Here is a 20754-nt window from a genome sequence, read left to right as displayed (position 1 = left end):
TGCGTGCGCGAGAATTTTCAAGTTCCAAATTAATCGGACGTATTAAAGTCGATGAAAATGAAGTTCAAGGATGTCGTTACATACTTACATACATTCATACCAAACTAACAAAAGCGCGTTAAAAAGAGAGAGAGAGAGAGAGAGAGCATTCTTTATTGTACACCAAAAAATAAATAAACAATGCAATACATTAAATACGCAATGTAATTATAATAATAATTATTAAAAATTTTGCTTTATTACACATAAATAAGATTATGCAATTTACATATAAAAAATACTTAAAATACCTTTAAAACATAAACATAGAATTGAAGTAGATACCAATTTCAGAAATCTACTTTATATAAAAAAAAAAACACGAAACGTAAAGAGTTTTAATAATTATGAATTATTTCGCACCGATTAAGCAAGTAAACGCAAAATTTCGTTGATTACCAACACATTACAGTGGTACGTTAATCAATACATGCTTTTTTTTTATTGCTTAGATGTGTGGCCGAGCTCACAGCCCACCTGGTGTTAAGTGGTTACTGGAGCCCATAGACATCTACAACGTAGACGCGCCACCCACCTTGAGGTACAAGTTCTAAAGTCTCAGTATAGTTACAACGGCTGCCCCACCCTTCAAACCGAAACGCATTACTGCTTCACGGCAGAAATAGGCAGGGCGGTGGTACCTATCCGCGCGGACTCACAAGTGGTCCAACCACCAGTAGTTACGCAAATTATAATTTTGCGGGTTTGATTTTTATTACACGATGTTATTCCTTCACCGTGGAAGTCAATCGTGAACATTTGTTGAGTACGTATTTCATTAGAAAAATTGGTACCCGCCTGCGGGATTCGAACACCGGTGCATCGTTTCAACACGAATGCACCCTACGTCTTATCCTTTAGGCCACGAGGACTTCACGTAAACGCAAGTAAACGCAAAATTTCATTAGCTACCAACACATTACAGAGGTACGTTAATTAATACATGCTATTTAAATCTACGCTGCACTCATTATACTGTGCTTCAATAAACACATCCGTGGTACCTAATACCATCAGCACTAAATCCTTCTGGAATGCGCATAAAGGGGGCCATCACGGATACCTCGAGCCCTGATAAGACGATCTCAAGTCACTTCCTGATATCTTCCCCGCCGCGAACTCCCTGCGAAATTGAACCGTCTCGGATCTGTCTCATTGTAATCCTCGCTTATAATTGATGCGACTATGTCAAACAGATCCCCGATACAGGCGGCTAATCGGAAAAACACAAATCCGCAACATGATCGATTGTTTGAACAATAGCTACGGTTAAACGAACGCTTGTGGAAGTCAATTTCTTAATATGAATCAGTTTTCCTAATTCTGATTGTACAACATAGCCGATTATTGTACATTTTACCACACGTTGACGCGGCCTAAAGGGTAAGACCTCCTGTGCATACGTATAGAGCGATGTGATGTGCCAGTCACAAACAAATGCTCACGATTGACTTCCACGGTGAAGGAATAACATCGTGTAATAAAAATCAAACCCGCAAAATTATAATTTGCGTAATTACTGGTGGTAGGACCTCTTGTGAGTCCGCGCTGATAGGTACCACCGCCCTGCCTATTTCTGCCGTGCAGCAGTAATGCGTTTCGGTTTGAAGGGCGGGGCAGCCGTTGTAACTATACTGAGACCTTCGAACTTATATCTCAAGGTGGATGGCGCATTTACGTTGTAGATGTCTATGGGCTCCGGTAACCGCTTAACACCAGGTGGGCTGTGAGCTCGTCCAACCATCTAAGCAATAAAAAAAATAAAAAAAGTCTTCGAATGCCGCATGCGGGTAATATTTTTCTAATGAAATACGTATTTAGCATATGTTCACGAATGTCTTTCAAGGTGAAGAAATGACATGGTGGTGCTAATTACTGATGGTAGGGCGTTTTGTGACTGACTGCCTATTTCTGATTTGTCGCAGTTTCGATTGGTTGGATAAGGAAGTCTTTATACTATAAATAAGACTTGGGTGGCAACATTTACTTTATTGATGTCTACGGACTCCGGTGACCACTTAACACCAGATGGGCTGTAAACCCGTCCGCCCATTTAAGCAATAAAAAACTTATTGTTGTAAAATTACAAGATAAATGTATTCTGTGCAAGAATTTTTCTGGCGACGGCAGTCGCTAAGCTGAACGAAATGGCGGAAAAATTCACTTTTCCCGCCTTGTGAAATATTGAATATTTACATTTATGCCTTTCACACCTCATAACGTAATATTTTGTCGGTGGGAACACCCTCGCTTTGTAACTTTTCCATTGCAGCAGCAACGCTTAAAGTTAATTTTTGGCACTTTATCATTGTGGAGTCAGCCCGTGACAAAACCAGTCTTTGCCACAAATTATTGCAATAGTAAAGACGTAACATTACTGCGCTTTCTTTATCGCATAAGTTTAACACGAATTAATAAAAAGTTCCTTTATTCAACAACAATAAACGAAAAATATATTTTTCTTCTAAATGCTAAAACCAGGTTTAAGGTTATTGAAATTCAAACAAAGACCCAAAAAAAATTTTTTGTTTCTATTTTATAATATACTAGCTGACCCGGCAGACTTCGTAGTGCCTCAATCAATAAATAAAAGACAAATCAAGGGGACACATCAAAGGGACACATCAAAGGAAAAACAAAATTGTTTATTTTTACATAATTCCGAGCTTTTTTATATTTTTTCACCTTTTAAACCTTCCCTGGGCTTCCACGAATAATTCAAGACCAAAATTAGCCAAATCGGTCCAGCCATTCTCGAGTTTTAGCGAGACTAACGAACAGCAATTCATTTTTATATTTTATAATATATTTAATTGCAGCGTAGAGACACACATCCGAAACGTAATAAGCTAAGAGGAGAAATCTAGTTTAAAGGCATCATATAAATGGAACTTATCTAAAACTCCGGTCCCATTGCAAGCGGCACACCTACGGCCGACACAAATAATGCGACCACAGCATTTAGTCGTAGGGGTATCGAACCTTCTCTAATGGCACCCGACCGCCAACTGGCCACCGCATTAATCCTTTACCGGCTCTTGATTAATTATTTAAACTTTCCCAAGGGGCCACAGAGTGCCCATTCGCAAATTGTTTACGACTACTACTTATGCTATCCAGCTTCAATTCCTCTATTACGAGTATACGTAGCCTATAGGTATAGTTAAACTATGAACTAACTTTCTTAAGACACAAAATTTTCTTTTTTTTAAATAATAATCGTTAAAATTCACAACAATTATCGATTTTTTTCTATTTCAAATTTTCCCTAAACTAAATATCATACTTCTTCTTCGTCTTGCTTCGGTTTCCTCAATACTGAGGGTCGTGACCACCTCCTCGCAACAAGAGTTTATTACGGACCATTCCACGCCATTTGCCTCTATCTGCCGCCGAGTGTAGAGCATCGTGAACTGTGGTGTCGAGGGTAGTGCGGATCTGGTCAGTCCAATGCGTCGGGCCTCTACCTCTTGGTCTTCTTCCGTTCACCTTGCCAGTCACCATTAGCTTCTCCAAGCTGCCGTGATCCTTTCTTGCAATATGGCCAAAGTATTCCAGAACTCTACGTAGGCAGATAGTAGAAAGCCTCGTCTTTATCTGGACGTATGAAAAAAATTAAAACAAAAAAAACTTAAAAAGTTACCGGATGATGACCCCATAAATGTATCTCAAAGATTTTGATAACAAAACACGGACAAGACGTGTTGACTTGTGCAATGCGAGTGACCCTAATCCGCAGTTAATCTTCTTGGCCTACCGATCCTGGAACACAAGAGGGTTAAACAACGCATTTCGCCATCATTTATTACATGTACTACAAGACAGGGGATCTCGTTTAACATAATATAAATGTTTGCTTTATATTGATTTCAATGTGTTGCTGATATCTTTAATGGACAAGCAATTGTTGTTATCACAAAATATTTGTCTTTTAGGGAATTGATAGCAGTTCGGTTTGCACGAAACGTAAACATAATTAAAACCACTTTAACAATTTTATCTCGCTTCTTTTACTGTCATTATATTATTGACGTCCTTTAGATTTTTTTATAATTGTCATAGTCACACGGAAGGGAGATTTTTTTTAAATTATGCTTTAAAAGTTAACTTAATAGTGTTGATTGAACCATTGTTGTTCCGATAGTAGTGTTTGATAGCAAAAAGCTTCGATCGACGCCATAAGAAACTCTTCATCTAGCTGGGTTAGGGGCCTTGTACAGAAAGCAGTTATCCTTGATACAGCGCGTATTAACCTACTGAGTTTCTCGCCGGATCTTCTCAGTGAATCGCGATTCCGATACGGTCGAAGTCGTGGTGGCCTAAAGGATAAAACGTCCGGTGCATTAGTATGTAGCGAGGCACCGGTGTTCGAATCCCGCAGGCGGGTACCAATTTTACTAATGAAATACGTACTCAACAAATTTTCACGATTGACTTCCACGGTGAAGGGTCCGCACGGGTAGGTACCACCACTCCGCCTATTTCCGCCGTGAAGCAGTAATGCGTTTCGGTTCGAAGGGTGGGGTAGCCGTTGTAACTATACTGAGACCTCAAAACTTATATCTCAAGGTGGGTGGCGCGTTTACGTTGTAGATGTCTATGGGCTCCAGTAACCACTTAACATCAGGTGGGCTGTGAGCTCGTCCATCCATCTAAGCAATAAAAAAATAAAAATAAAACGGTGGTAGATTCTGCGATACACTGCCTTTGCTAGGGCAAGTGTTAACAACTCTTGCAGGTTGAACCCGTGAGCTCACCTACCAGTCCGAGCGTAACTGAAATATCCCCTTAGATAGGGAAAAGGCGCGTATTGTGATAAGGTTTTTCACTCCGGAGCCCTAAGCACTGGAGGCTTGTGTGGCAGATACCGCAACCAGCGGCAATCTATTTTTTATAAATTGCTTTTGTTTTAAATTGTATTTTAATATATTTTTTTTTAATATTGTATAATTAATAAGATTTTAATATGTTATTCAAGTGTGTTTTTCATTCGACATTTCAATATTGTGTTTGGCCGTATTTTGTAGAATTTTCTCCGGTATACATTTATCAAAACAATTTTAAAACATGAATTTTGTCGATGACTGTCGATTATATGACAGAAAAAAATTACGCTTATACAAACTTAATGCAAGTTTTTTCTATCACAAGACTATATTTTGTCGTGTAACATAACATCTATGTTCAGTGGCTCGGAAGTGTAGGTAGGTATCGTGATAATGCGAACATTATACACGGCGCCTCTCGAACCCGCATAATATACACTATTACGCGACAAAAACTCACCAACTTGCATCTATCGAACATTTCTCCACTCTGTACAGTCGCGCACGCAAGTGTCTTTTACTTTTCATCAATATTAACATTACTATTTTTTTTTTATTGCATAGATGAGTGGACGAGCTCACAGCCCACCTGGTGTTAAGTGGTTACTAGAGCCCATAGACATCTACAACGTAAATGCGCCACCCACCTTGAGATATAAGTTCTAAGGTCTCAATTATAGTTACAGTTACAACGGCTGCCCCACCCTTCAAACCGAAACGCATTACTGCTTCACGGCAGAAATTGGCAGGGTGGTGGTACCTACCCGTGCGGACTCACAAGAGGTCCTACCACCAGTAATTACGCAAATTATAATTTTGCGGGTTTCATTTTTATTACACCGTGTTATTCCTTCACCGTACTATATTCTATTATTTATTATTTAAGTTATTACCTTCTTTATATACTGTTTCTTTTTTATTATTGAAAGGCCCGACCATTGATAGTCGCATTGTGTGTGATACATACGGAAGGCATACCGTGAGATCGTATCTATACTAGTAAATTAGTCAAATTAAAACTGAAATAAAGTTTTATTTTAAATCACCACCTGCATTGACTTTTCAAAACAATGACACTTTAAAAAGGTCTTCTTAAATTATTTCAAACGAATACATCAAGTGAATACCTTACGTGGAAAGCAGTACTAGATACCAAAACTTGTACTTGGTATAATTACCACTTCTCCTAACAAATACACCCCGGAACCCCCATAATAATTCTAGTGGTCAGCCACAAGGACTATCGAGTTTCGGGTCCAGTAAACTTATAATTTATAACGTCCAAGCGTTTCACGTATGCACATTAGACGTATATATTTCAACCTACCTACTTATTAAAACACGAATAAAACAGTTTCCTTTTTAACATTAAATATTTGTTGAGTCTGTTTAGGCTGTATATAAAAATACTACGCAACTTATTGTTAGATTACTAAGTTTATATATAATGTATAGGTAATTTATGTGAAAAAAATAAGGGTCGTTATTCACTCATAGTTTGATTGACAACTGCCCTTATCCAATAGCAAACGCGAGTACGACGAAGCACGTCAATCAAGCAGCGATGCGTCGACCCGACGTGTTTAAACGAATATAGCCTTTATTTGAATAACGCGAAACGTCATGGTAATTGCGCGGCACGGGCGATATCGCGAACTCGGTTCACGAGCACACGAACGCGATCGCCCCATTATACGGCCACCCTTTTGTAATTTGAATTTCGAATTCCAATTCGTATTTTGTGGTAAAATAAAAAGACCAACGTTTCGACACAATGGCGTCAAGGGCGGTGCCCTGACATGCGATCAAGGTATTATATTAAAAGAAAATCGTACCGGCCAGCACGCATTCTGGTTCAGTTATCGAAATCTACCACGAATAAAACGACACCAAGACAAGATAATTTAAATTGGGCTTCGAATTTTCTATGGTTTTTTAAGTGAAACTTTTAGGTGCGTTGAGAGTAAAATTTAACTCGCGACAGATTCGTTACGGCTACAGAGAAATGATACAATTTAGGAAGAGCGAGAGTGAAGTAATTGTAAATAGACAAGCTTTAACAAAAATTGACTTCAAATAGAAAAAAAAAGATATATCTACCAAAACTAATTAATAAACACTAATAACAATAATGATCGAAATCGGTTGGCGTTATGTAGAGTTACCTATTCATCTATTTGTCGCGCACGTACCTACTTAATGCAAATTTAAGACTTATATGGTTTTCTCATAAATACCATCATCAGAACTGGACTAAATTAAAATGGGACCACACGGGAAGCGTCAGCTTTCTAATAAAAAAAGAATCATCAAAATCAATTCACCCAGTCAAAAGTAACAAACATAAAATCTTACGTTGCGGACGTTTTTCCCCGGTTAGGGTACCCCTCCGCATCGTCCCATTAGGAACTTCGTTCCAAAAAACATAACAGTCGAATTGAGAACCTCCTTATTTTTTGAAGTCGATTAAAAATAGACAGAACGTCACGCGAACCACTCGACCGTGGAGAGAGGGAAAGGACAAAGCGAGCTAGGTCGTTTCTCTTATACACAGCATTCCCTATTACAAGATAAAATTGATTTAAGAATAAAAAAATTAAGAAAATCACAATACTACACACCGCGAAGAAGTTTCACTTCTTTCACGTGCACCAAGCTACACACGCTCACGCACCGTTTTTTTTTTCATGTGTACTATTTTTATTGTTACAGAAAACGGTCTCCCCCGTCGTCTGCGAACGGCATACACGAACACTCAACTACTGGAACTAGAAAAAGAATTTCATTTCAACAAATACTTATGTAGACCGAGAAGAATTGAAATTGCGGCCTCCCTGGATCTTACTGAACGACAAGTGAGTAAAACTCTTATTACTTTTAAAGGACTGTCTAGATTTTGTTAGTATTTTCATTAGTTTACGCGACTCGTCCCACTTCGATAAAGCGGCACGACACGAGAACCCTCTCATCGTAGCCGCCGGTAACTACATTCCCGATCCTGCGGACAGAATGGAAAGCAGTCGACGTCGCCCAAAACACGTCAACTCGGATCCTCCCGATCCACTAACGGTGCTTTTAGGTACTTCAAGCACCGGTCACCGTTCTCGTCGAACCCGTCGCTTGCGACGAAGGGCTCGACGAGTAAATTAACTCTCAGACACAGCCCACTGAGTTTCTCGCCAGATCTTCTCAGTGGGTCGCGTTTCCGATGCGGTGGTAGATTCTGCGAAGCACGGCTCTTGCTAGGGTTCGTGTTAGCAACGTCATCAGGTTTGAGCCCCGTGAGCTCACCTACAAACGTTAGGGTTACGCTGGAATAGCCTCTCAAGGCTACCAGCTTATGTTGGAAGAAAAAAAAAAAGCGACTCATCGACATAATTAAAGCTTCTTTTACTATCTAATCTTCTATTCGAATTATTTTCGACTATTTTACAGTTTTCATGGACACGGACGACTTGTGTGTTATTCATTCGACATCAATATTTTGTTTGGCCATGAATCGTAAAATTATATATTGCATTATTTAAAACCCATGAAGCCCCGCCAAACTTACTGATTACTACGGAAACTGATACGACATAATCCTCTGAAATAAATTCTCCCTTCTAATGCGCTAACTACAAATTATTATCCAAAATTGAAACTCAAACACGATGGGTAAACGACGCGCAATCGCATACAACACCAGCAAACAAACAAAGGAACAAATATTATTCATATTTATTATTTAACTGTTTGCATTTCTTGTTTCAGGTAAAAGTTTGGTTTCAAAACAGGCGCATGAAACACAAACGACAAACATTAAGCAAAAGCGAGGACGGCGATGACAAGGACTCCACTACGTCCGAAGGCGGGAAGAGCACGAAGGCAAGACTTGACAAATTTCTAGATGACGACGGACCACTTTCGGGCAAAAAAAGTTGTCAGGGCTGTGAATTGCCTGCGGGCGCTTTATGTTCTCCAGCAGAAGACCTACCGGAACTTACCTCTAGGACAAGAAATAATAACACACCTAGCGCAACCAACAATAATAGCTTTGGTAGCGACGGGGCCTCTAGTGTCACTTCGTCTTCTTCGCTCGATAAATTAGCAGAAGAAGATTCTCGTGATGACCCTACGCCGTCGATGGTAACTACAACAAGGAACTTAGCGAAGAGAATCAAGCAAGAAACTCGAAAGCGATCTCCTTCACTAGACGCCGTTGGATGTAAGGTGTCACCGTCATCGTCAAAAGATGGCCTCGGTACGGCGGCCGGTTTACCTGATGGTGCGAAATTCTCCTCAGTTAGTATAACGCCAGCATCAACACCAGGTACCCCATCGAGCATGCACCCCAGTCCAATAGGTCATTACCCTCGACCATCACCTCCGAACGCACCACCAGGCCCACCCCTTCCCCAAGCGGTACCGAACGCTATGCCGCCTTACGTCGTTAGGGGTAACGCACCCCCCGGTCAGTTTGTTACACATCCCGATTTCCGTATGGACTCCAAACAGTTTGTCGGAAAACTCTCACCTTATCCACAAAACAATAGAACCTACGAAAACTATGGACCCGGTCTGCAATCTGCTGACCAACACACTTACTCTAGAAACCAACAACATACGAGACAAGAGGGATCTGCATCTGCGAGATCCGCAAATGGCATAGGTTCTCGGCCGGCTTATCCCCACGAAATGTATCAAAATTACGGATATCCGACTTACGGTAAAGATCAAACGGGATACGGTCACGCCGCATACGATCACGGCCAATACGCCGGGGAACACATGACGTATGCGAATAGCCATGGCTACAGCTATCACTATCATGAGGGCACGCAACACGAACACCCGCATGGTTACTACGCTACAGAAGGTCAAAAAAATGCACACAGCAACGAGTACACAAAAAACGCTTACTATGATGCGAACGTCTACAGTAATCAACAAGCTCCGACTCCGAATGCGGTCTATGGACCAAATGCACCTCAGGGCAGTACGTCGGGAGAGCAATATGGAGGCGAGTGTAGTGATGGATATAGTTCCTTCCAACAATTTTATGAGGCGACTCATGCTACACCTGCTGGCGACAACTCAAACTCTTCCTCGGACTTCCACTTCTTGAGCAATCTCGCCAATGACTTCGCTCCAGAATATTATACCATTTGAGATAAGGATTTCGCCGAGCAGGCGAATGATCTGTTCGTATAGTAATACGATATTACACGAAAGTGTAAATTGTGGAAGTTTCAATAGCATGGTGAAATTGAACTGGTTTCGCCCAAGGCGACAAGTATTGTATTTTCTGCTAATTTTAATCTATGTATTCATCTTAGTAAATAATATAAGTAAATACTGTACTAGCATTACGTATACTTATTTAATAATAAAATGTAATTAATATAATTAATGATGTAAATAAATTGTTAGAACTATGTATTTCATTAAAGAAACTACATTATAAAGCGCTACCTTTTATTGTTCGTAAAGAAATTTAGGTGCTGTCACTGGATACGAATTAGGGTGGTTGATTCAATAAATTCGGCTAAATAGCTAAATTAAAAAACTGGTTATCGGAACGTTTTTGTTTAAACATCACAAATCAAACTTTTTGTAGATTTTAATAAAAAAAAAACCCTCATTTGTACTGCTTAAAAAGCTGAGGTAAATTATTCGTCATTCTTGCCGTCTTTCATAGACATGATAATAACAGAGACATGGTGGCTGCCATAATAGGTCAAAGTGGACGCATTTCTAGGAAAATCCCTCATACTATTCAGTCTTCTTTTATGAAAGACTTCTATGAGTGGAATATTGTAAAATACATATTAAAATCATGGAAGGATTATTTATTAATAGAGAGAACATGTTTCAAATACAGCAACATAAAATATTATAATAAATCGTATTTTAATCTCAATATTAACTAATATTTTATAATTTTGTTAACACATTGTACGCTTCCAAGACCCACCGGCAGGCCTAGCGTACTATAGTACCATTCGGGCCTAGCGAAAATCAGGGAATCAGAAATTTTTATCAACTTGAGATTTTCATTATAAAATTTATAAATAATAACGATAATACTAGCGATAATTTCCCCGGAAGATAAAAATTAGCGATGTTTACCCTCTAGTTTAGAAATTTTAAAAGGCTCACGGGTGACCCTCACGGCCCGAATGGTTCAGTAAGACGAGGCTCACCGGTGAGCACCGTGGCCCGAATGAAAATACTCGATCTTTCATATGGCGCCCAACGTGTTAATATTAGTCTAAAGTGTACAGTTTTTTAGCAAATGCGCGCCACGTCAACTACCCTAGTGCGTTTTATTGTACAAGAGCGGGAAAAATGAAATAGATGCCTACAGTTTTTTTAAACGCAAATAAGTCCTTACGATCTATCCAAATTATTTATTCGAATGTAATCTAATGTAACAAATAACACAAAATACATTCTGTTCACGTGTTCACAATAAAGAATTATTGAATTTGATCACAACTGACTTTTCTTCAATAGGTCTTTTAAAAATAAGAATTAGTCGTTGCCTTATTTAGTTAATACATATTGTTTTGTGACTATAAGACATGTTGTAGATACATTTTACTATAGTTTTTATTGTAAGTCATTATTAATGTAGGCGTCAGCGCTCTTGCCGCGGCGCAACGATCCGGTTGCGTTCGCGGTGGTGGAGGCCCGGCTGTACGGCACATTTCGCGTCGCGCAGAGGGCTTTGCAGCTGGCCATCAGAAGAGCCAAGAACCAACACATGGAGGGTCTCTTGGAGACGCTGGATGAGGATCCGTGGGGGCGACCCTATCATATGGTGCGCAATAAAATGCGCCCATGGGCCCCCCCAATCACGGAGCGTCTCCAGCCTCAGCAGTTGCGGGACATCGTCTCGGCGCTGTTCCCGCAGGAGCGGGAGGGATTTGTCGCTCCCGCTATGGACGTCCCGTCGGAAAACGGCGGCGACGCCCCTGCTGAGGTGCCCCACATAACGGGGGCGGAGCTCCATGTGGCCGTGCGTAAAATGTGCGCGAAGGACACTGCGCCCGGCCCGGACGGCGTCCATGGCCGGGTTTGGGCCTTGGCTCTTGGTGCCCTGGGGGACCGACTCTTGAGGCTTTACAACTCCTGCCTCGAGTCGGGACGGTTTCCTTCATCGTGGAGGACGGGCAGACTCGTGCTGTTGAGAAAGGAGGGGCGCCCGGCGGATACTGCTGCCGGGTACCGTCCCATCGTGTTGCTGGATGAGGTGGGCAAGCTGCTGGAACGCATTCTGGCGGCCCGCATCATTCAGCATCTGGTCGGGGTGGGACCCGATCTGTCGGCGGAGCAGTATGGCTTTCGAGAGGGCCGCTCAACGGTGGACGCGATCCTTCGCGTACGGGCTCTCTCGGAAGAAGCCGTCTCCAGGGGTGGGGTGGCCTTGGCGGTGTCGCTCGACATCGCCAATGCGTTTAACACCCTGCCCTGGTCCGTGATAGGGGGGGCACTGGAAAGACACGGAGTGCCTCTCTACCTTCGCCGGCTGGTGGGTTCCTACTTGGAGGACAGATCGGTCACGTGTACCGGACACGGTGGGATCGTACACAGGTTCCCGGTCGTGCGCGGTGTTCCACAGGGGTCGGTGCTTGGCCCCCTTTTGTGGAATATCGGGTATGACTGGGTACTGAGGGGTGCCCTCCTCCCGGGCCTAAGCGTAATCTGTTACGCAGACGACACGCTGGTCGTGGCCCGGGGGGGGAGTTTTGCTGAGTCTGCTCGTCTTGCCACCGCTGGGGTGGCGCATGTCGTCGGCAAAATCAGGAGATTGGGCCTCGACGTGGCGCTCAGTAAATCCGAGGCCATGTGGTTCCACAGGCCCCGGAGAGTGCCACCTGTCGATGCCCATATCATGGTTGGAGGCGTCCGTATCGAGGTCGGGGTGCAGTTGAAGTATCTCGGCCTCATTCTGGACAGTCGTTGGACCTTCCGTGCTCACTTTCAGAACCTGGTCCCTCGTTTGTTGGGGGTGGCCGGCGCGTTAAGCCGGCTTCTGCCCAACGTGGGGGGGCCTGACCAGGTGACGCGCCGTCTCTATACGGGGGTGGTGCGATCAATGGCCCTATACGGGGCGCCCGTGTGGGGCCAGTCCCTGGCCGTGGGGGTAGCGAAGCTGCTGCAACGGCCGCAACGCACCATCGCGGTCAGGGTCATCCGTGGCTATCGCACCATCTCCTTCGAGGCGGCGTGTGTACTGGCTGGGACGCCGCCTTGGGTCCTGGAGGCGGAGGCGCTCGCCACTGACTATCAGTGGCGGGCTGACCTTCGTGCCCGGGGCATGGCACGTCCCAGCCCCAGTGTGGTCAGAGCGCGGAGGGCCCAATCTCGGCGGTCCGTGCTGGAGTCATGGTCCAGACGGCTGGCCGATCCTTCGGCTGGTCGTAGGACCGTCGAGGCGATTCGCCCGGTTCTTGTGAACTGGGTGAATCGTGACAGAGGACGCCTCACTTTCCGGCTCACGCAGGTGCTCACTGGGCATGGTTGCTTCGGTGAGTTCCTGCACCGGATCGGAGCCGAGCCGACGGCAGAGTGCCACCATTGTGGTTGCGACTTGGACACGGCGGAGCACACGCTCGTCGCCTGCCCCGCATGGGAGGGGTGGCGCCGTGTCCTCGTCGCAAAAATAGGAAACGACTTGTCGTTGCCGAGTGTTGTGGCATCGATGCTCGGTGACGACGAGTCGTGGAAGGCGATGCTCGACTTCTGCGAGTGCACCATCTCGCAGAAGGAGGCGGCGGGGCGCGTGAGAGACGCACAGGCCCGCCGCCGTCGAGCGGGGGCCAGGGAGGCGGATCTCGCCCAAGCCCTGGCCCTCTAAGTGTTTCGGGTCTCCCTCACATGTCGGCCTGGGGACCGGCGAAGGGGGCCTAAGAAGACGACGTGCAAGCTGCTCTGCACGCGTTTTATGCATGAGCATCCGGGTGATGGAAGGCCGGCTATCCTCAACCCACGCTGGTTCTAACCCAGCGGGGTATTCCGTAGGATAGACCATTCTAACCGGTGCCATCTAGGCGGGCTTCGGATAGCCTGCCGACCGAGAGGGCTGGTGGTCGTGGCGCCGACGACCGCCAGTCCGGCGTCCCGAGGGGGAGGGTGATGGGAGAGATGTGCTCCGCACTAAACGCTTCACTTTCCCCCCCTTGCCTTTTCATGAGTTTTGTCTCATGCGAGGTTTGGACGTTGGTTGTTGAGAGACAGGAGGTTTTAGTCGGTTCGACTCCGACATGCCCCGCCCTCCATCCCCAGTGAAGGGTGGAAGTCCGGCGATTTCCTCCTGACAAAAAAAAAAAAAAAAAAAAAAAAAAAAAAAAAAAAAAAAAAAAAAAAAAAAAAAGGCGTCAGCGCTATCATTTTGGCCTAGTAATGAATAAAAGAAAACATTTGGTGTCACTAAAAAGTTTAGTTTATTTTAAAAATCCTATTATTCCCACAGCGTAAGGTCAAACTTCCGAAGTTTGCGCTCATACACAAAGAGTGTGACCATGAAAACTATCTATCTAATTGTACACAATTTCCTATATTCTAACGCGAAGACGCAAATTGTAAGCACTCAGTTTCTGGTGCACTTTGTTTAAGGAATGGTGACATTAAGGCTTCGATCACTATTGGTAGCCTTGTACTGTTATTTGGTTTATTTACCAACTAGCGACCCGCCCTCGCTTCGCTTCGGAAACTGTAATTTATTATTGATTTCTCCACTATTTAATGGATATAGGGACAGAGAAAGCGACTTTGTTTTGTACTATGTAGTGATATATTCCTAAAATTTCTAAACCTAAGTACTACGAAAATCTTCGAAAATTTAGTGAGATATAAGCTACGCCGAGCACAATCTTAAATGATGAAAATACACCGCTAGATCGTACACGATAAAAATAAATCCCAAGCACCATTGAGTATATTTTGTGTGTCTTGTAATGTGCCTAGGAACCCTAAACGGATTCAGCTTGATCTTAGGAGACAGATTTTCAAATTCAAAGACAAGGTCATGGGGATTTAACTGAGAAATTAAGATTTCACAGAATATATACACTAGGGCGTAATCAGCAAAGTAATTATGCAGTGTGAAGGATAAAACAGATGTTCTAAAACATATGTAGATATTTTGACCACATGTTTAAAAGCTGGCGGCGTCGATTTTTCTTTAAGCCTTGGGTTGGTGGACGGACTCGTGATACCTACACCTAGAGCTAAATGATTACGGATTGCTAAGGCATCGCAGAAAGTCTGTAGATACATCTAGAAAGAAATATGTATCTACATACCACTTTGTATCAACCATCAACATTCGACTTTTACGTCTATTGCACGCTCTAAAGGGTTTGGAATTAAAAGAGGCACCTGTTTTTGAGGAATATTTATAAAAATGTAATTTGAAATAAATTCCCTAGGAACTATATAGGGAACATTTTTACTATAGTAAAAGATAGACAATCTTACGACCCAGCTGATAGTATTTGGTCACCGACGCTCATGGACATCAGCAAATCCGGAGACCTGCGAGCCTAAGACGCCACCTACTACTATGAACTCAATTTAAACCTTATTTGAAAGACAAAAAATTAGCAGAACTTAACGCAATTTATATATCATTATAAGATTCAACGTCTATCCACAATCTGCCTACAAAGAATATTGCGGTATTTTGATCATGTTGCACGTAGGGATACCAGCAATTTGGAACGCCTTGTGGTGACTGGTAAAATGGAGAGAAAAAGGCCTAGGGGTATAGGTCCCAAACGATGGTCGGACCAAATAGCGGAGGAACTGGGGATACCTATCAGCGATGCACTCCACCGGGCTGCAGGACGGGTTCGATGGAGACAGTTGGCTGACGAAATCGGACGGAGTCACGATCCTCAGCAGTGAGGAACCGATCGAAGAGAAAGAGAGAGAGAGATATATCATTAAATATTTGAAGAAAGTTCCGTGTTTTTAAAAGACGTGATTGTTAATAACGTCTTAGGCGGCCCCTAGACCTACAATAACATTGTACCATACAATATAATGTACCTAGAATAAGGTTTAAAGGCGCTCTAAATCTAAACGATCAATTATATTGCACAATAATACGAACTGCACAATGTTCGCGAACTCAGTCAGCGCGTATACTCCTTGTCAAGACGAACCATAGACAAAAACACACGGTAACCGTACTCGTCGAACTCGACAAAGAGTTCGACGTGCAACCTAACCCATCAGCCCGCTGAGTTTCTCGCCGGATCTTCTCAGCGGGTCGCGATTCCGATTCGGTAGTAGATTCATTCGCGAAGCAGCTACTCTTGAGTTGGTCTCGGAGGCGCTCAGGCAGCTGTTAGCAAATCTCACCCCTCCTGGCTGAGCATTTGCTCGCCCACCTGTCCTGGTGAACCTGGAAAGGCCTCCGAGGCACCAGTAATACTTTAATCATAAAAAAAAAGACTTAAAACATTGCACTGACCGTACATGATGCAATAAATAAATATGGTGCAATAAAAATTAAACTATATAGTTAAAAACGTTCAATCATCGTGCAATCTTTAATATTAACCCTAGTCAAAAATACTGCCAAGTTCGCAATACCAGGCAATATAATTGATCGTCTAGATTGCCGCTTACGGTAGGTATACTTATGAGATAGTGAAAATCCTAGTATTCGAATCATGGAATTAAATTATTTTAAACTGTGATATTGTACAGACTTTAAGTCTAATAGCTGTGCATTTTTCGCTACCTATTTGCTGGTAGTTTAAGGGGCTATTGTAGCTACGCGCGGACGAGACTGCATTAATCATCATCATCACTACATAGTACAAAACAAAGTCGCTTTCTCTGTCCCTATATCTGTCTGTTCCTATGTATGCTTAAATCTTTAAAACTACGCAACGGATTTTGTTGCGGTTTTTTTAATAGATAGAGTGATTGAAGAGGAAGGTTTATATGTATAATAACATCCATTAAGTAGTGGAGAAATCAATAATAAATTACAGTTTTGAAGCGAAGCGAGGGCGGGTCCCTAGTAAGTTATAGAAAGAAGAGTTTAGCAATACACAAAGGCGACATCCGAGTCGTCTATTATCAAAGGTGGCAATCTGTGCATTTGGACAAAAAAATGTTATTGATATGTCAATACAGATTGATTTGAATATAATCGTCTCCTTCAAAGAATACGGTTCAAAACCTGCATTAAATAAAGGTTAATAGTTAACCTGTTATTTATCTAAGATGTCGTTCCGAGGAGTTTTGTGACTGCCAATGGAATACAAAGTCAATAATTCGTTTTTCTAATTTACCAATAATTGTCCAAAAGTCAGATTGCCGGCTTTGATAATAGTCGACTCATCTATGGATTGTGTAAGAAAGTTGTAAATTACATTTATACGAGTATGTAACTATCCTTCTAGAATTTGATTATTACTAGATACAACAACAATACAGGGTGTTATTCTTCAGAATTCAATAATTAGATCATTAAAACATTTAAAACAGTATCAGAATATATCTTAAAAAAAGAAGCCACTTTTTGCTGATGTTTGTTTTAGCCGCGTTTTTTTTTTGTTATACTGGATCGTTCAAGTAAAACTTGGAAATATATTTATATATTTATTTTAAACATAAGCACATTTTGTTACATTGAATTAAATTTAAAACTAAGCAATGAGTCTTGTACTTGTAAAACACATAGTTTGAAATGATATAAAGCTTTACAAAATTACAAAACATGAATTAAGAATATTATTAACATTACTTGATGCTATTGAGTAGTACTCTTGAGGAGTATTCTAAACACAAAATATTACCTTAGGTAATTAGTTTCAAAATTTATCCAAAATTAAAGAAAATGTGAGGAAAAGCTTTGATGTGGCTTAATAATATTATCTAGCTTTACATTAGAAAATATCAGTATAAGTCATAGCTGTTGGGATTACGTTAATACATTCAGAAACTTGGCTTTGCTCTGAAATCACTGATGTACAGAAGCAATAGTAACCACTTTGATTAGGACAGGGTGATACGTGGTAACAAAACACAAATGATTCCACTTTTAACACTAAGATGTAATCATTAAAATGTTTTAAAAAGTAATTAAAATACTTTAAATAAACTATAAATTAACAAAGCAGAAAATTTAGGTCAACTCTATACATTAAAAGGACACGAATCTCTCCACAAAATATTTTTTAAATTAAGTCTCAGATATGTTATGAAGAGTTAGCTTTTTTTGCTTGTAGTTCGTTTTGAACTTTCATTTCAACTAATGCATTAACAGCTTCACGGAGTTTCGATTTCTCTGCACCTAACATACTTATTTTCTCCATTTGTTCTGTAACAAATTCTACTCTTCTCTTGAAGTAATCTTTGCCACTTTCAATGTCCTAGAAGCAGAAATAAAACGTAATACAAACATATGTCAGCATCATTAGCCCTAAGGGGTAACCCATGCAGTTAATTTGAAATTATTTGAAACTATATCATGATTCAATCTTCATACCAATATTCTAAAGTACTCAACATTTTCTGAAATGAGGTTTGAAATGAAAACAGCAGCTATACATGATATATTATCCTGCCAAACTTGGAGCTGAATTAAGTGTTAAATTAGGTTTAAATTTATTTTTAACTAGCGCCCCCCCTCGCCTCGCTTCGCTTCGGAAACATTAAATTTTATTATTGATAGCTGAGTCCCGCGATGTTATCCCGTGGTACGACAATAACCGACGCCGCGGGCCGAACCTAATCTAAGAAGTAGCCTAAGTTACTCCTTATATCATCAGCTACCTATCAGTGAAAGTCTGGTCAATATTGGTCCAGCCGTTCCAGAGATTAACCGGAACAAACAGACAGACAGGCAGACAGACAAAAATTGTAAAAAATGTTATTTTGGTGTATGTACTGTATATATTCATATGCATGTAGTAAAAAGCGGTTATTTCAATATTAAAAACAGACACTCCAATTTTATTTATATGTATAGATTTAAGTTACTCACTTTCTTAGCGTAATATCCAGTGCCAATGTCAATAATGACATTCTCAACATCAGCTATTGTGCCAGGAACATACATTGAACTAGTCAATGGAACAAGCATCGGTTTTCCTTTGATATCAGGCGTCATCTTCTCTAGAACATCTCCTGATTCACCAAACTTATTTTTAGCCATTTGTAATGTTTGTATTGAATCATGAAATACTGTCAATTCCTGAAATAAAATTTTATGGATTTTGTGTGAGAGTATTGCCTTTTTTTCGGATGGAGATAGCTGGTTGCAAGGAGGCCACTACTGCTTCACTAAGATAGGCAGGGCAAGCATGGGAGCAGCCAGGAGGAGTCAGATTTACTAACAGCTGCCCAAGTACTCCCAAAGTAGACCTAAAGACTAAAGGGCAGACGTTTTACTAATGCATATTGTAACATAACATCAGTTACTAACATACAGACACATTTTCACTGGTGGTAGGACCTCTTGTGATTCCGCGTGGGTAGGTACCACCACCCTGCCTATTTCTGCCGTGAAGCAGTAATGCGTTTCGGTTTGAAGCTGTTGTAACTATACTTGAGACCTTAGAACATATCTCAAGGTGGGTGGCGCATTTACATCATAAATGTCTATGGGCTCCAGTAACCACTTAACAACAGGTGGGCTGTGAGATCGTCCTCCCACCTAAGCAATAAAAAAAATGTCTCCCTCAATTTAGTCATTATGTTTGATGTTCCATTTCTGGCTAATTATAGCAATAGCTACAATACAATAAAGAAAAGCGGATATGACCTGAAGCTGACTGTTTACGAAATAGTCTTCCAATAAAAGATCAGAACAACAACATGATGACTGCTTGTCTACCAAAAATGAGCACATTCAGTGAAGTCTTCTCTTTAACATATCTTAGATTCATAGCTTTGTGAGTTGGTATTTGAGGTCCGGGTTCATGTCACTAACAAGTACACCTAGATACACAACTCAGACCAGAAAACATATGGAAATGTTTTCATTCCGGCTTTCATGAGGGTCCTTAAAATAGGACATAAGTCCTGTCTCTTAAGGACATTAATAGTTACGACATTTAATAATTATCTGTATAAATTATATTATGTTGAAGAAATAATACTTAATGCTTACTATTTCTAAAATAGCTCTATAGATATTTCCTTTATACATACCTGGTCTAACTGCTGTTTCAATTGAGCTAGTTGAGGCAAAGGTAGTTTGTTTAAATCGATTTGTTGAGTGCCTGAACCGGATGCCATCTTTGTAAATATTAATAAAAGGAAATAATAAAAGAACTTAACACACGTTTCTAGTTATTCTATTTAGTTTTTTGTAGGATCCTAAGACTATTTCTTTTTTCTAACCTCAAAATAGGTAGATTTCGGGTAGGATCCAAAACTTCAGTCAGAATATGTCAATTTGACAGTTTTACTTGTTTGGTCCAAATTGACATGCAAACAAATTCTGCCTATAACACCAAATAAGTGAAAAAAACAAATCGATAAAGAAAACCTCTTAGTAAAATGTTGAGAATTTACAGAAACTAAACTGGATTTATTAGTGTGTATCAATTTGGCTAGTCATATTGGTAGTTTTCTACCAATTTGACCGCTAACGAAAATCGTATTAAAGAGGTTAATAAATTTATAAGTTAACAATTATGTTGCGAGCATTTCGAGAGAGCAATGACTAAGCAAACCTTTTAATCACCATATAAATTAGCAAAAAAATTGGCTCAGACACAAAAAAATCTACCACTAAGCTTGATCATTAACCGTAAACAATAAGATGGCTAAGCGATTTTAAATAAATAAGATATACATGACATAATATAACTTCGCTGTGTTGCTAAAACTCCTTATTGTGTACATCTATTTATTATTTATGACTCCTTTT

The 20754-nt window shown here is 41.2% G+C and overlaps 2 protein-coding genes across 2 annotated transcripts in view; one reads left to right on the top strand and one right to left on the bottom strand.

The window, feature by feature from the left end:
• The window catches only part of LOC101740380 (homeotic protein proboscipedia), a 72903-nt gene extending 62591 nt beyond the window's left edge, over nt 1-10312 (top strand). Inside the window, exons 3-4 of the mRNA XM_021350869.3 lie at nt 7578-7720; nt 8619-10312. Of these exons, the coding sequence (XP_021206544.1) occupies nt 7578-7720; nt 8619-10016 (1541 nt within the window). The 3' untranslated portion in view covers nt 10017-10312. The remainder of the gene's footprint in view (nt 1-7577; nt 7721-8618) is intronic.
• Nucleotides 10313-17461: 7149 nt separating this feature from the next.
• LOC101740246 (prefoldin subunit 5) lies at nt 17462-20273 on the bottom strand. The gene is made up of 3 exons (XM_012694252.4): nt 20031-20273; nt 18862-19071; nt 17462-18247 (listed from the first exon to the last, which is right to left on the bottom strand). The coding sequence occupies exons 1-3, from the start codon at nt 20115-20117 to the stop codon at nt 18074-18076; spliced, it is 471 nt and encodes a 156-aa protein (XP_012549706.1). The 5' UTR covers nt 20118-20273; the 3' UTR covers nt 17462-18073.
• Between the last annotated feature and the right edge of the window lie 481 nt (nt 20274-20754).

This window comes from Bombyx mori, chromosome 6 (assembly GCF_030269925.1).
Source record: "Bombyx mori chromosome 6, ASM3026992v2".
In the NCBI taxonomy this organism is placed as follows: Eukaryota; Metazoa; Arthropoda; class Insecta; order Lepidoptera; family Bombycidae; genus Bombyx; species Bombyx mori.
Note: the sequence above shows the minus strand (reverse complement) of the source record. Positions and strands in the feature narration are given on the sequence as shown.